The sequence below is a fragment of the Clarias gariepinus genome, chromosome 5 (assembly GCF_024256425.1).
Source record: "Clarias gariepinus isolate MV-2021 ecotype Netherlands chromosome 5, CGAR_prim_01v2, whole genome shotgun sequence".
In the NCBI taxonomy this organism is placed as follows: domain Eukaryota; kingdom Metazoa; phylum Chordata; class Actinopteri; order Siluriformes; family Clariidae; genus Clarias; species Clarias gariepinus.
In genome coordinates, this window is record NC_071104.1 from 17,894,561 (window position 1) to 17,909,501 (window position 14,941).

General features: G+C 36.6%; 2 protein-coding genes across 2 annotated transcripts; both read left to right on the top strand.

The window, feature by feature from the left end:
• The first annotated feature begins 59 nt into the window (after window positions 1–59).
• Window positions 60–11,123, top strand: cryl1 (crystallin, lambda 1). Its single transcript, XM_053495738.1, has 8 exons — window positions 60–191; window positions 520–627; window positions 2,614–2,740; window positions 3,703–3,864; window positions 4,402–4,596; window positions 9,420–9,528; window positions 10,687–10,793; window positions 10,881–11,123. The coding sequence occupies exons 1-8, from the start codon at window positions 151–153 to the stop codon at window positions 10,977–10,979; spliced, it is 948 nt and encodes a 315-aa protein (XP_053351713.1). The 5' UTR covers window positions 60–150; the 3' UTR covers window positions 10,980–11,123.
• An 884-nt stretch (window positions 11,124–12,007) lies between these two features.
• On the top strand, window positions 12,008–14,911 carry gjb8 (gap junction protein beta 8). Its single transcript, XM_053496548.1, has 2 exons — window positions 12,008–12,061; window positions 13,442–14,911. Exon 2 carries the CDS (start codon window positions 13,466–13,468, stop codon window positions 14,267–14,269), a length of 804 nt encoding a protein of 267 aa, XP_053352523.1. The 5' UTR covers window positions 12,008–12,061; window positions 13,442–13,465; the 3' UTR covers window positions 14,270–14,911.
• The last annotated feature ends 30 nt before the right edge of the window (window positions 14,912–14,941 follow it).

Consider the following 14,941-nt stretch of genomic DNA (forward strand, 5'->3'; position numbering starts at 1 on the left):
CTATCTAAGATTAAACTACTTTGGTACTTGGAGGCTTCCGTAGCTTCCCTAGCGTACCGCCTGTAAGCACATGACTCACGAGACAGAGCTGGTGTTTGGGTTGAGAATGAACTGAAGCTAATTTGTAGTTGGTGTTAGTAACTGTACGTCATGGCTTCATCTAAAGGCAGAATAATAACTATTGTAGGAAGGTAAGAAGGATAACGTCATTTTTAGCATAGTTAAGTAAATATTAATTGCAAGCATTCGAGGTTCAGTTCCTGAATCCTGCAGCTGCCCCTTTAGACTTTCTGCTCGACCTTTGATTCGTATTCACACTCGGCAGTTCATTTAAAGCGTGTTAGATAACAGTTTCAAGTACAGTCCTGATATTATCTCATATTGTGGTGATGATAATACTGACAGTAATATGGGATTCCTACATGTAGTCTCACTTACTACAAATACATTTTAACACAGATCTCCCTGTGATGTTTATTTTACTTTTTAAAAACTTTAAAACATGGTTTTCTCTTTCAGTGGGCTAATTGGCCGCTCCTGGGCAATGGTGTTCTTAAGTGGAGGATACAGTGTTAAAATCTATGACAATCAGCCAGGACAAGCATCAAGGGCCATCGCAGAAATCAGGTCTGTGATAAAAGTAGGGAAGTCAGTTGTTCTCCTGTACAGTTGCAGCACACACATTAGTTTTAGTTGAAACACTGAAACAAACAGCTGAACAGAGGACAGACTGGCTTTAATATTTAACTTCAGTGACTTGATAATTTGTCAGCCTTATTCCTAAATACTCACTCACTTACTCATTGTCTATACTGCTTTATCCTATGAACAGGGGTTGCATGGGGCCTGCAGCCAACTTCCATGAGATTTTGGGCACAAAGCAGATATACAGTAACTCCCGAACCCTCATTTCTGTGGCGGTTACTTAAGGGGTCGTGGTGCCAGCATGACGTCCCATTGTCTTTGAGCACTTGCGGGTAAAGGAACCTTGCTCAAGGGTCCAACAGTGGCAGCCTGGCAGCATCGGGGCTCAAATACTGCCCCATACTACTAATTGCATTATTTATAAATTGTCTAGCCTGGTTGCCGCAGATTGACAATGTTCTCCTAAATCTAGTTTGAAGTCGTAAATCTACCCTGCCAATAAAAGTTTGATACAATAGTACATTTTTGGGATGGGAATCACCAGTTACCATTCACTCATTCACTCATTGTCTATACCGTTTTATCCTGTATTCAGGGTCACGGGGGCCCTGGAGATAATTCCAGGAGGCTTAGGGCACAAGTCAGGGTACATCCTGGACAGGGTGCCAATCTATCGCAGGGCACACAAACATACTCTCACACACTATGGGAAATTTGGGAATGCCAATTAGCCTGATCTGCAGGTCTTTGGACTGTGGGAGGAAACCGGAGTACCCGGAGGAAACCTACCAAGCACGGGGAGAACATGCAAACTCCATGCACACAGAGACACAGACACACTGCCCGGGAATCGTACCCTGGAGGTGCAAGACGACAGTGCTAACCACTACATCACCGTGCTGCCCCAGTGACCACCTGATACAATATCATCACGATACCTATGTGTCTATTCGATTTTTATTGTGATACTATGAGTATCTTGATTCCATAAATATCCCGATTTAATGTTAAATTTTTTTCTAATATGTAGCTCATTCCATATAAAGTTAGTTTTTTCACTTACAAACCAAGAGGAGTGTTTAAACTATAAAATTTAATTTAAAAAAAAGCTACATTTTTATGAGTAGCACATATCTTTGTTATGTCATCTGCCATAATTCTTATTTATAAACAAACTTTAAAACATGGGCACATAGAGATTCTAAAGTGCAAGATTTTTAAGACTAATTTGCTTGTGCGTTTGATACAGAACTGTTTATATCTGAAGGTGATTGACTGATCACCAGTCATGGCCTATAAAGCTGAAAACAAGCCAATTCTGGTCACTGACCAATCGACTGTCATGTCTCGTTTTTAAATGTAAAAAAAAAAGATTTTAGAGTCATTGTGGAGACACAATAATCTCCCCAAATTGCAAAAGAATTGAAATACTTAACTTAATTGATCTTCCGCTTATTTCTAGTGAATTTACTTATCGTGAGTATATTAGTATTGGAAGTCTTATTTAGTGATTTTAAACTTTTTGTCTGTAGAGGGGGTAGCAGCACATATTGTCATACATATCTGATTCAGTGTCATTGGCTTTTACCAAGGAGCACAGCATGCTTGATATTAAAGTATAAGTTAACATTAACAGGTAATAATAAAGAAAATACATTGCAGGACACATTAGGATAAATATTGCCGTATTAGACTTTGCACTACTTGTAGTACAGTATTAATGCTTCTTAAACAGGTATGTAAGAGGTGTGGACGAATAAAATGAGATGATGGGATACTATAAACCATTAGAGTCTTTAGAACTCTGTTTGCATAATAAAAAATAGATTCCTGTAGCTCAAAATCCCACAAATATTGTTAAAATGGTGAAGACCATAACACTCAGTAATATGTGCATCATTCTCATACTCATGTCCTATAACATTTAACAGGAATTGAAAATATTAACTTGTCTTTGTATTTGAGCAGGAAGCAAATAGAGGAGCTTGAGGAAGCTCAAATGCTTAGAGGAAAGCTGAGTGCCTCAGAACAGTTGAGTCTCCTGAGCAGTCATGATGATCTTTCACAGGCACTAGAGGGAGCATTTTTTGTTCAGGTAAAGAACTAACATCCTAGACAAGTCCATTAAAATGTCTGTTAGTTGTTCTGGTGTGCAAGTCCTGACCAGGAAATAATTTAAAGAATTATGAATTCCACTGGGTTAAAAACTGTGTATACAGTGCTAGTGTATAGTGGGATTTCTAAACTCATAGTCAGTTACCATGTTTTGCCATGCTGTTTGACATTTATTGCTATAGAAATCCATAAAAAAAAAAATTAATGAATAAACATTTTACTTTGGTGTGGTGTTATTTAAGCATTTTATTTTTAACAGTAGAAACAAGTACAATTTGTTGCCAAATAAAGCTGACACCTAGAAACCTGTAGCGATGTAAAAAAGATTATGCTGGCACAGAGATGGATCATAGAATAAGAATTAAAATGAAGTATTAAGTAGCTAAAATTTTGCTTTTGTTTCTGGTTAATGCCAATGCGGAGAGATGTGTTTGGTTGTATTACCAAGCCAGATTACTTATGTTCTTATAGTAATGAGAGAAAATAAAATTCTCAGACAAGTTTGTTTGGTTAAAAGCATGTTTCTAATGCAGTCTCAGAAATGGTCAGATCCTAACAGAAAATGAAACAGGTTTTTTCTTAGCATCACACAAGGAAGAGTTTAGGTTTTTACCCTTTAGGTTAATAAAAGATTTCAGACTGTGATTGGAATGTAAGCATTCTTTTGAAGCTAATCTTTAACAGCATGCACAAATGTGTTAGATAATCATAAAAGAAATCAAATGCTATAGAATATCACTCACTCACTCATCTTCTATACTGCTTTATCCTGTATTCAGGGTCATGGAGGCTATAGAATATTATTATTTAAAAAATTTAAATGCTGCAAAAATAAATGTATTAAATGAAAACAGAAATGTTTTTTTCTTACTCTAGTTTCCCTAAATGTGCTTTATTTATATGTTGAAGTTTTCTTCAATCTAAATATGGTTTGCTTCTTAGGAGTGTGTTTTTGAGGAACTGAAGGCCAAGCAGACTGTTTTCCAGGCTGTGGAAAATCATGTTGGTGAGGACACCATCCTCAGCAGTTCCACCTCATGTCTGATGCCCAGCAATGTCTTCTCTCTTGTCCAGAACCCAAAACGCTGTATTATATCCCACCCGGTCAGTGAAATTTACACTGTGACACTGTATTTTGTAAAGGAATCCTCAGGGGGCTATACAGTAGCGGGTGGGGTTGTTACCTTACACTTCCAGGGTTTGGGTTTTGATCCTAAGCTTCAGTTTCTGCTTATGCAGTGAAACTCACAGTTCTGCCTGTGAGTTTTGATTGTTCTCCCTGTATCTGTAGAGGTTTTCTGGGGGTACTCTTTTTTACCTTCCTTAAAACATGCCAGTAAATGTATGGGCTATGTTAAATTGCTCCCTGGTGTAAACACATGAAGTGTGTTTGATTCACCATGTTGGACTCCTTTTCCATTCCAAGTTTATGTACACCTTGTACAGTTTTCAAGGTTTCTAAAGTGTCTGTGTTTGTATGTCTCTGTCTGTATATGTTTTAGGGATTAGCCTGACACATGGAAGAGGGCACAAACCAGCAGCATCTTATAGTTAAAAATGTCACAATTGTGTCTGAAAGGCATTTTTCTCCTAAGGGAATGCCTCTGTTGCTATGATAAGTGTGTTTCTTTTATTTTACAGGTCAACCCACCCTACTATGTTCGTCTGGTTGAGCTGGTTCCTCACCCTGAGACCCTGCCTTCAGCTATGGATGCAGCTTTTGAACTGATGTCTGAGGTGGGGCAGGCACCTGTACGTCTCAGGAAGGAGATTGATGGCTTTGCACTAAATCGTGTCCAGTATGCCATTATAGCGGAATGCTGGAGACTGGTTAAAGTAAGTTCAAACAGGACTGCTATGAACATTACATCACACTGATATTTAATAGTACCTTTATCTTCTTATCTTTCCATATATGTGACTATTGGCAGAGTCAGCCAAAAAAATATATACATACTTGAGGAAAAAAGATATTCTGATATATATATATATATATATATATATATATATATATATATATATATATATATATATATGATAAAATATGATACTATTATTAATGAGATTAATAATAAATTATTAATTATACATTATCATAATATATGTGTATGCACTGTCTGTATGTTTAGAAAGATAAGAATTTAAAGGTACTATTAAATATCAGTGTGATGTAATGTCATAGCAGTCCTGTTTGTGTGTGTGTTTTCTCAGGATTATTTTTATAAATGTTAAGGACCCCATATTACCAGTATTAACAGAATGATGTAGGTCACTGTGAAAGTAAAATGCTACTGCTTTGGCTCACTGCAGATGTGGAGTTTAGCTATTATTACAGAGTAAAAAGTAATAAGTTTGGGCCGATATCTATCAGTGTGATGTTTTAAGAAAGCACAAAGGAAGAGGAAGAAAGAGTTTGAAAAAAAGTGATCAAGAGCTCAAAACAGACTCTACGGTGTTTGTTACAAAGCACACAAGTGTATCGTGTAACATTAGGAAATGAGAGATACCAATCTTTTATCTATCTTTCACTTGTGAAATTTGCCAAGCACTTTCCTTTGCTCCTACTGGGAATTTTGTCCCAGGTTAATGTGTACCCGAACCACCATGAATAGTAGACATCCTTTTTAAGAGTTGAAGCCCAATGTGGTCTGTGTACAACTCAAAGGTGTACCTTTAATTCTGTTTTTATGTACCACGGCCTAAATAAACCACGGGAAATTTAGAAACAGCAATAAGCCAACTCCACATGTTTTTGGATAAAAACGAAGTACACAGAGTACACATACCAAGCGTGGGGAGAACATGCAAATTCCATGCACACAGACCCAAGGCAAAAATCGAACCCTCAACCCTAGTGTTTGTAAGCCAGTGCTAACCACTGTGTCACACTCAAAAACTAATAATTTTCCTCATATTAGAATGTGTTATACTGTAAGGCCATCTCCAAACAATTTAAAATTTACTATTTTATGAAAAATAGAAAAACCACAAGAGCCACATTATCTGACCCACAGGCCTCTGTAATCTTTATAAATAAATAAATATTTATTTGCTTGAAAGTGCAATCCAAAATAAAGACTCAGAAATGTGGCATGTAAGAAAGGCTAGAAAAAGCCTGTTCTATCTAAAAAATATATGCCACCATAATTTTTTTTCAAAGTTGCCTCTGAACGAAGGATCTGGAATAATGTTTATTGGACTGATCAGATGAAGGTGGAGCTGTGTGGTCATCATGCACAATGCCATTTTTGATTAAAACCAAACACAGCACCTCATACCCACAGTGGAGAAGGAATGATGATTAGGGCTTGTTTTGTAGCAACAGACTTACAAACCTGCATAAACTTCACTATACAAAAATATTCATGAAACAAATATGGAGCCATCTGTTTAGCAGCTTAAGCTGGGCCGAACTTGGGTCATTCAGCATGATAGTGATGACAAGCAAATGAGCAAAATGACATCTGAAGAAAAAAAAATCATTTTGTTGGCCAGTGCATAAATGAATGCCTTTAAACATCAATTAAGTATAGCAATGAATGTGGTTAAATTTCTCCAAAAATATGTAAGAGTCTGATAGGCTTGTAAAGATGATGTTTACTTTACCTTATTCGTAAATATTGATAAATGTGGTTCTGAATTCTAGGGTGTCCTTCTTTTCCTCCACTTGGTTCTTGAATGTTGGTTTACATTTAGGAAGAAAAAAACATAGAAATGAAGTATCTCAGGTATATCTCATATTGTTCTAAAGTGTTTTTTTTTTTCATATTGTTCTAAAGTGTTTTTTTTTTATCTTTCGTTTGTTACTTGTGCTGTAACTGTGCTGCTTAGAAAGTAATGCTTCATCTTGTGTTCTTTGTGATGACCTGTGATAATTTGTCATTACTGCATGGAATTCGAGCCTGAGTTTGATTGCCAATAGTTCCATTTAGAAGTTCACATTGGAACTGTGTAAAGTTTACTGTTTTAGTTTACCTGTCTCTAGTTATGGGAAAGAGTAACACACTGATTCTCTCTTGTTACAGTTCTTTGTTCATGCCATGTTGTGATCATTTGTATATCTAAGTTATTGTTTTTTTTGTTTTTTTTTAATCTCAAAAAGCATCTCTTCCATCCTTGCAGGCAGCTTTCAAAATAAACAGGGTTGTGTAAGAAATGGCATAGAACAGAACTGACACTAAATAAGCCCTTGAGCTTAAACCAAGCTATGCTAATTAACTCGAGAGTAACGCTGATTGACCAGCTTGACAGGACTACCAGCTAACAATTTAAAATAGCTGCAATTCCTCTCACAGTAAAAACATATATCCTTGACAAAACATGTTTGAAAACAAAATGTCTAATAAGCACATCACTATATTAAAGCTCTGTTAATTAAACCACCTTTTGCTTGTAATATAGCACTCAGTTCTTTGAGTCTACCAACATAGCACATCCAGATTTTGTAATTATTTTCCACTCTTCCTTACAAAAAAAAAAACTCAAGGCATATCTCATAATCTCATAGCCCAAAAATCTCTTTACTATAAAAGATTGCCATGTGCAGGGAGTTACCATTATATTCCTGCACCTTTATTGTGGCTTTATACCTCTGTATTAATACACTGTGTAGCCAAAACAAGTTGCATTTCCAAAAAGGTCAAAATATTGGCCTGCATCAAACAAATAAAACAATTGAACAGATTGCTATAATAGTTGGAATTAGCTTAAGAACTGTCCAGTGTGTTAAAACCTGGAAAGAGAGTGTGTCAACTTTGAAGAAGGATTGTGGACAGGGAAAAAAGTAATGATCAGAATGCCTCACTTGGATGCTTGGGGAAGTTGCATTGTATAAAAACATTAGTAGAAATCACAGGTTTATTAGTGAAAGTAATCACATTTTTACACACGGTGCAACGAGAACTTACAGGAATTGAACTTACAGGAATTGATTTTAAATTTGGGCTCAGAGATTGTACTAGAAACAGTATAATTTAATGCAATACACTGTGCAGTAGCCAAAGAAAATGAGAGCATCAAAGAATTGTATATTGTAATGTAATGAATTACCTTTTTTTTGCCACATTTGTTTAAAACGTCCATCAGATTTGGCAGATGTTAGACACATGGGAATGTAAGGAATCTGGTTCACTCTGATAGCATGCAAAAGAACTTATTGTTTCTTCTAGTTATTGGAAACTCACAAAAGGAGAATTTGTTTTCTGAAAGAGGGCATTAGCCCTCTAGGGGCAAATTTTCTGTTTGTACTTGGTGGACATTTCATTTGGTTTTCATGCATACAGTCTGCAGCTGTAAATGTTGTACTGCAAGCACCATATACAACTTGTTCTAACTCACTATTGGGTTTTATAAACGCTATATATATCTTTTCTGTGTGTTTAATACACTGTTGAGGTCAGCTTTGGTTTGTGTGCAATCAGTGCATACATGCATACACTTACACGTAATTATATAGCCATATAGTTATTATTTAAGCAACCATATTTATATATGTATATTTATATATATGGTTTATACCAGATTTTAATAGGTGTTTTAGAACAGTAATCTACCTTCAATCTCTCCTGGTGTCTGATTCTACACTTTTGAGGTAGGCAGGTTGATGTCTGACACATAGGCTACCTGCAATATCACATAGTCACCACTGTGTTCATAATGAGGGAATGTTTAAAGAACGATTTCCTAGTGTATCTATTGGGCCTCAATTATTTCAGTCAAAGCATGTATCTCTGCATTGAGCCATTACCAACAAAGTACTACAGAGGTTTTGTATAGAAGGACTCCTATCACATGTTGCAGCTCAGGACTGATCTGCTGTCAGAATATTGATTTATTAATGTTTGATAGGTATTTTCCAAAAATGTAGGTGCCATTAATTTTGTATGAAATGAATCTTCAAACAATTTATTCAATACGGAACTGTAAGGTGATGGTTCATAAAACATTCTCTATTGTTATGACGTGCAAGAACAAATCACATTTGAGCCATTCATGCGGATATCCAATTAATACGAAGGATTCACAACGATACAGGGTTGCATGGGGAGTTCAAGGAGCCCTTCTTGTTGAGAGAGAGCCAGTTCTGGAAAGTGGAGCAGCTGAGAAAGCTGCCCGTTGCCTCCGGTGATTACGGCAAAGGAAAGGCCTCTTTTCTCGACTCCCACAGCCAGTCCGTCGCCCGGCGACCATGATATAACGGGTTCGTTGTTGCCCACAGGAAATGAACAAAGACCACCCTGTCTCCCCTCCCAGTCTCTTCCACTTTTACCAGGTCTGTGTCCAAGCTTTGATTTCAAGCCAGTCATGCAGCAGGTATCTGTAGCCTGAGGTAATCTGAGTGTAGAGTGGACCCAAAGTTTGGCACTACCACACTTCTCTCGATACCGTCCCATTGTTCCCAAGGCACAGAATTAGATGATGTAGGAAATCCAATACATCAGGACCTATTTTAATGCTCTTCTATTGGGATGAAAAGGAAAGACTGTCACTGTTTTCTACTCAGTCTGTGTGATCAGCATGCATTTGCCATGCAGAGAAAAGGCCAGAAAGTACTGAATAAAGACCCAGATAATCATTAAGCCTTAGAATCATTCTTAAATTACACCATTGTCAAATAAAGGTTAACATTTAACTGAGTCGTGGTGTTTTTGTGTCTTCAGGATAATGTGATCTCAGTAAAGGATATTGATCTGGTGATGTCAGAGGGGCTGGGCATGCGCTATGCTTTCATTGGTCCAATCGAAACTATGCATCTGAATGCACCAAATGGTAAGTATTCATGCTCTGTGATGTGGTTGTAAGTAAAAATCAGTTTCTTATATAAATTGTAATGGACATAAAATGGGCTTGTTTTCTCATAGGCTTTTCAATTAAAATTGATAGACTAGAATTGAGTTAACATGACTATTTGCATTACTGTGCGACTCATGGTGTGTGTGTGTGTGTGAGAGAGAGAGAGAGTGAGAGAGAGAGAGAGAGTGTGAGAGATTGCATGAGAAAGGGCGGAGGGACAAGGGTTATGTTCTGGTGGGGTCAAAATGTCCCTACGAGAATAGCAATGTCTGGCAGTTTGACCATGTGGGGACATTTGACTACCTTTTTTTATTTTTATTTTTTTAAATTAAAAGACCTATGAACGTTTCCTTTTTGTTACTGAGGTTTGGGTCCAAATTTGATTTATGTATAAGCATAGTATTAATTGTGTTTCACTAAAAGAAGCCCACATGGATAAATGTGTGTGTTAGTGTAAGGGATAAGGCTGTGTGTTGTGAAGGCCACAGGTGCATGCTGAATATCGGAAGGCAGTGTGAAATATGCAGGCTGGCCTTGCTCTGTGAAGCCATGTAAAAACAAGGCCCTCTTTTGATGGCTCCAAGTGGTTAGTCCTTGGAACCTTAATACTGAGTTCCAGGATATTTTAATGTGTTTATGTTTTTGTTTTGTTTAATGTGGGATTGAGTACTACCAACGATATGATATTAGAATAAGTTTCAATCCTACTCTAGCATTCAAGGTGTGTGATACTTACTTCAGGGAAAAACTGAAGATTTTGTTTTCACTTGCATTCTTGTCCCTGAGTAAGAGTCTTCTGTAAGCATCCAGGCACATCTGATAACCGTATGAGTTGCATGTCAAGGTTCTGTTCAACAAGGGTAAACTAAACAAGATAAAGCTAAGTCATTCTGGTTGTTACCCAGTCTAGACTGAGCAACAGATTAGAATTCATAGCTGCTCATGACGTTAAAACCTTTTTTAAACTTTTAACAAAGGAAAGTATTTTAATATTTAGCCATCTAAACCTTTGAATGCATTTGTTGTGAGAAAAAAAGATCAGTAGAGAGCATTTACTAAAACTGGGTTGGTTTGACATGCAGAAAGTTATAACAGGGTTGTGTAATAATATTTATCTCTTCTCCATATCGCCAGGTCTTGAAGACTACCTCGGACGTTATCGGCAAGGCATAAGAAGAGTTCTTTCTAGTTTTGGGCCTATTCCTGAGTTTGATGGAGAAGCAGCAACTAGAATCAATAAAGTGTGTGCACACAGTCAAAAAGTTAATTCATCGATGAATTCCATGAATAAAATCTTTGTTTTATCTTACCTTTTCTTATCTTCTTAGGAGATCTGTGAGCTTATTCCAAATGACCAGGAACATCTATCTGCTAGAAGAGAGAGACGGGATCAGCTGTTGATGGGACTGGCTAAGCTTAAGAAGTGAATGGCTACTTCTTAGCTAATCATAATTTCAATTTAAGAAACAAAGAATTATTTAAATGTAACTGAGCCAAGAATACGGTTTCAACACCATCATGTTTTTTCTCACTGTATATTTGATTCTGAATTAAACACAGAACCTAAGACTAATAAAGTCTGTCATTTGTTTTGGTATTCCATTCCATTTTGTTTTGTTTTTATAAAGCAAGCTTAATGATACTTGGGATTAAAATAAAAGTAAACTGGAATGTGGTTGGTAAAAAAAAAAAAAAATCTTTATCCTTATGCTATATACTAAGTAAGCATTTTGGAATTTTAAGCAGATAGCCTAGCTCTTTACACACGTGACTTACTTACCACATGATTTAATTGTCAGTTGCTGTAAATGTTTCCCTCAGCACAATTTCAACACACCATACAATGCATAGAAATAACACAGAAATAACACTTGAGATGGCAAGTTTATTGTGTGATACCAGCACCACAAATCTGACATGGGTCAAACCATTTCAAAAAGATAGGCATTAATTTGCTGTTTCAAAAAGATAAACAAATGAGTGGTGATAATGGTGTGAACCATTAACCATATATAAGAAAATCAGTTTATTTTAGACTCTTGTTTATTTAAGCATTCTTGTGCTAATGTTAACTATCACATACTGTATAAGAAAGTATGCCAGAATCCTTTATATATATATATATATATATATATATATATAGATAATATCATGGTGAACAAACAAAATGTTCAATATTTATGCCAAGACAGGTTAGTTGGGCAATACCAATGCCTTTCCAGTTTTAGTTAAATAATGAAACTATTGTTAGGTAATGTTGTAAACTTGTGTAAAGGTGCCTTTGCTGTGTTAAATGACATCTGCAAGCATGTATTGTGATGTAAAGATGATACTAAGCACTGAGTACACACCTAGCTGTTAAAGCCCGAGAATGGCTGAGGCCCCGCCCCCTGGCGGCAGGTGCAGCCTCCTTGAGGCATTAAATCAGTGCAGTTCACGCTGCTGCTCATTACCACCGCTTTCTGCGTTGCTGAATATGGGTGCGCACTCCTTTACTCTTTAAACACAGGTAAGAGGGAATAAAGTTTCTACGGTTTTCCATGTGAAGAGTGTAAAACAGCTTTATACAGCTTTTTAAATTTATACAACTGTCGGCAAGGATTTATAAACCTTTTAAATTCTGTTGACTAAAACCTATTTGTTAGGAATTGATTTTCGTACTCCTACTTAAAGAAACATTAAGTTTGTTTGTTTGTTTGTTTGTTTGTTTTAGAGTTTGATACATTGTCTCCATTTGTTGCGTTTGAAAACAGGAATGGCGCTAAAGTAGAATGAGGGTAAATCCGGATAATCTAAGTTAGTATTTTGCGCGTTTTAATTTCACGTTAACATTTTGAAACCCTCAAGATGAGATCTGATCCTGTTAGAAGGATAAGATCTGAGTTTCACACGACCAGTCTCACCGCTTAGCCCTCCTCGGACCAAAACTCCTGATTTTTCGTCTTTACAAAGCATAATGTACATGTACGACTACAGTATGTTATCTTCTATATTTAGCCTCAATTGTTTTCCCTTACTTACTTCATATGGGTTGCGTGTTTATTCTCCTATTTTAATAGAACCTGTTTGTTCTCCTATTGTATTAGGACCCTTTTTGAAAAGGACTTTTTTTTTTAAGAGATCAAATAGATTAAAACATAAACGTGTAGGCAACAAAGCAGTAATGGTTTTGTTCACACAAAGCACCATAAGAGAACATAAATGAAAATACAAAATAGTTTTTTTTATAAAATGTTGAGTAAAGCCAATGTGCTGGTAAACACCTTCGTCACAAATCATAAAGAAAGCTCGACAAAACAAGTCCAAGATCAAGGATGTGTTTATGTTCTTTTACATAAAGGGTGTAATTATAATGGATTGGGTTCCAGACAAAACTAGAGTGAACCAACACTTTTACAAATAGGAACAAGAAAAAGGCCATGGCTGTGGGAGAATGGTATCACTTGTCATCATGATAACATGCCGGCATTCTCGGTGAAGAGTGAGAGTGGCTGATAAACTCATTACAGTACTTGATTATCATCCCTATATATTTTATCTATTTTATCTCCAAAATCAATTGTGTACTCAAGGAAACGTATTTTGCATCTGTTGCAAAAGTAAAGATGATACTGTAGACATACTAAAACAACTATCAGGACAGGAAGTAATCAGAAGGGTTTCATTAAAATAGGTTTACAGTATTAGTCACATTATCTATTCTCTATACCTTGCATATATTTTATATCATGTATGCCAATCATTGTAAAAAAAGGGTAATTAATTTTGTAACTTGGGGTATGTTTATGGAAAAGTAGGGGAAGTTGCCACTTTTTGTCTACTTGACATTTTTATTTATTTACTCATTCTTTTATTTATTAATTATTATTCCTTTTTTTTTTGCCTGCAGGGTTTTTGTTTAACAACAAGCAAGATGAGTTGGGCAGCACTGTATAGTCAGCTAGGAGGAGTGAACAAACACTCCACTAGCCTGGGCAAGATCTGGCTCTCTGTTCTTTTCATTTTTCGAATTACCATTCTGGTGCTGGCTGCTGAGAGTGTTTGGGGGGATGAACAATCAGACTTTACTTGCAACACACAGCAGCCAGGTTGCAAAAATGTCTGCTATGACCACTTCTTCCCAGTTTCTCACATCCGTCTCTGGTGCCTACAGCTGATTTTTGTTTCGACCCCAGCTCTACTGGTGGCCATGCATGTGGCATATCGCAAGCGTGGTGTCAAGAAAGAACTTCTTGCATGCAAGGGTGACAAAGCGAGGGAGGAAGACTTGGAAGGTCTGAAGAAGAGACGCTTGCCTATTACTGGCCCACTGTGGTGGACCTACACTTCCAGTTTATTTTTTAGGCTCCTTTTCGAAGCTGGCTTCATGTATGCACTCTACTTTGTCTATGATGGCTTCCAGATGCCCCGTCTTGTCAAGTGTGAACAGTGGCCTTGTCCAAATAAAGTTGACTGTTTCATTTCACGACCAACAGAGAAGACGGTTTTCACCATTTTCATGGTGGGATCTTCAGCTTTGTGCATTGTGCTCAATGTTGCAGAGCTGGTCTATTTGATCAGTAAGGCATTGATGAGATGCTTATCTAGGGCCAAGAGGAGGCACACCTACAGCCATCCATCAGACATGTCCAAAGATGGGGCTCTGTTGCAGAACAAAAAGAATGAGATGTTGTGTTCATCAGTTTCTTCGGAGTCCAGTGATGGCAAGTCTGTATAAAAGGTCCAGTGTTTTGTCGAGTTGAATGTGATTTATTCCCTTAAATGACCATTAATGTCATTAAAAAAAGCATTAATGCAATGTTTCTACTTCAGCAGTACTCGATTCCGTTTTTCTTGAATAAACGCACAAGGCACTTGGTCATGAGTGTCTAAACATTTAATACTGGTTAAAGTGTGGCCTTATTTTCTACATCCTACGGTTATCATTCAGTGACACCTAGTGTTTATGAAATACAAATTAAATTAACTTGCTGCCTTTGCTCTTGAATGTATAACTTTCATATTGTTTCATGAAACAGACACATATCTATGCAGTAGATTTAAGACATTCTTACCAATCCAGTCTGTTTTGGCAGGCAACAGTACCTTTTATAGACAGACAGGCAATGATTTCATGCCTTATTTGCAGAAAGGTCTGTTTTAAGCTTAGTCTCTTTTTGTGGATGTATTAAAACTTTGAATACAGTGTTTTTCTTTAACTGTCATGATTGTTTGTTAAACATGAAATGGATTAGATGTCTTGTACTCGCACTATATGACTTTATGTTGTACTTTAACTTGCAATGATGCAATTAGTCATTGTGGGTTTTATGACTGTATACACATTTATTTAAAAAAATAAATGATTGTGTGTAAATGATTTTGTAGTTGTGTACTCTTATGTAATATA

Excerpts from the sequence above, each read along its gene's own strand:
- gjb8 (XM_053496548.1), top strand. The coding sequence starts at position 13,466 with ATGAGTTGGGCAGCACTGTATAGTCAGCTAGGAGGAGTGAACAAACAC.
- cryl1 (XM_053495738.1), top strand. The coding sequence starts at position 151 with ATGGCTTCATCTAAAGGCAGAATAATAACTATTGTAGGAAG. Across the intron at positions 2,741-3,702 it reads AGGGAGCATTTTTTGTTCAG|GAGTGTGTTTTTGAGGAACT; the intron begins GTAAAGAACTAA and ends TTTGCTTCTTAG. Across the intron at positions 3,865-4,401 it reads GCTGTATTATATCCCACCCG|GTCAACCCACCCTACTATGT; the intron begins GTCAGTGAAATT and ends TTTATTTTACAG.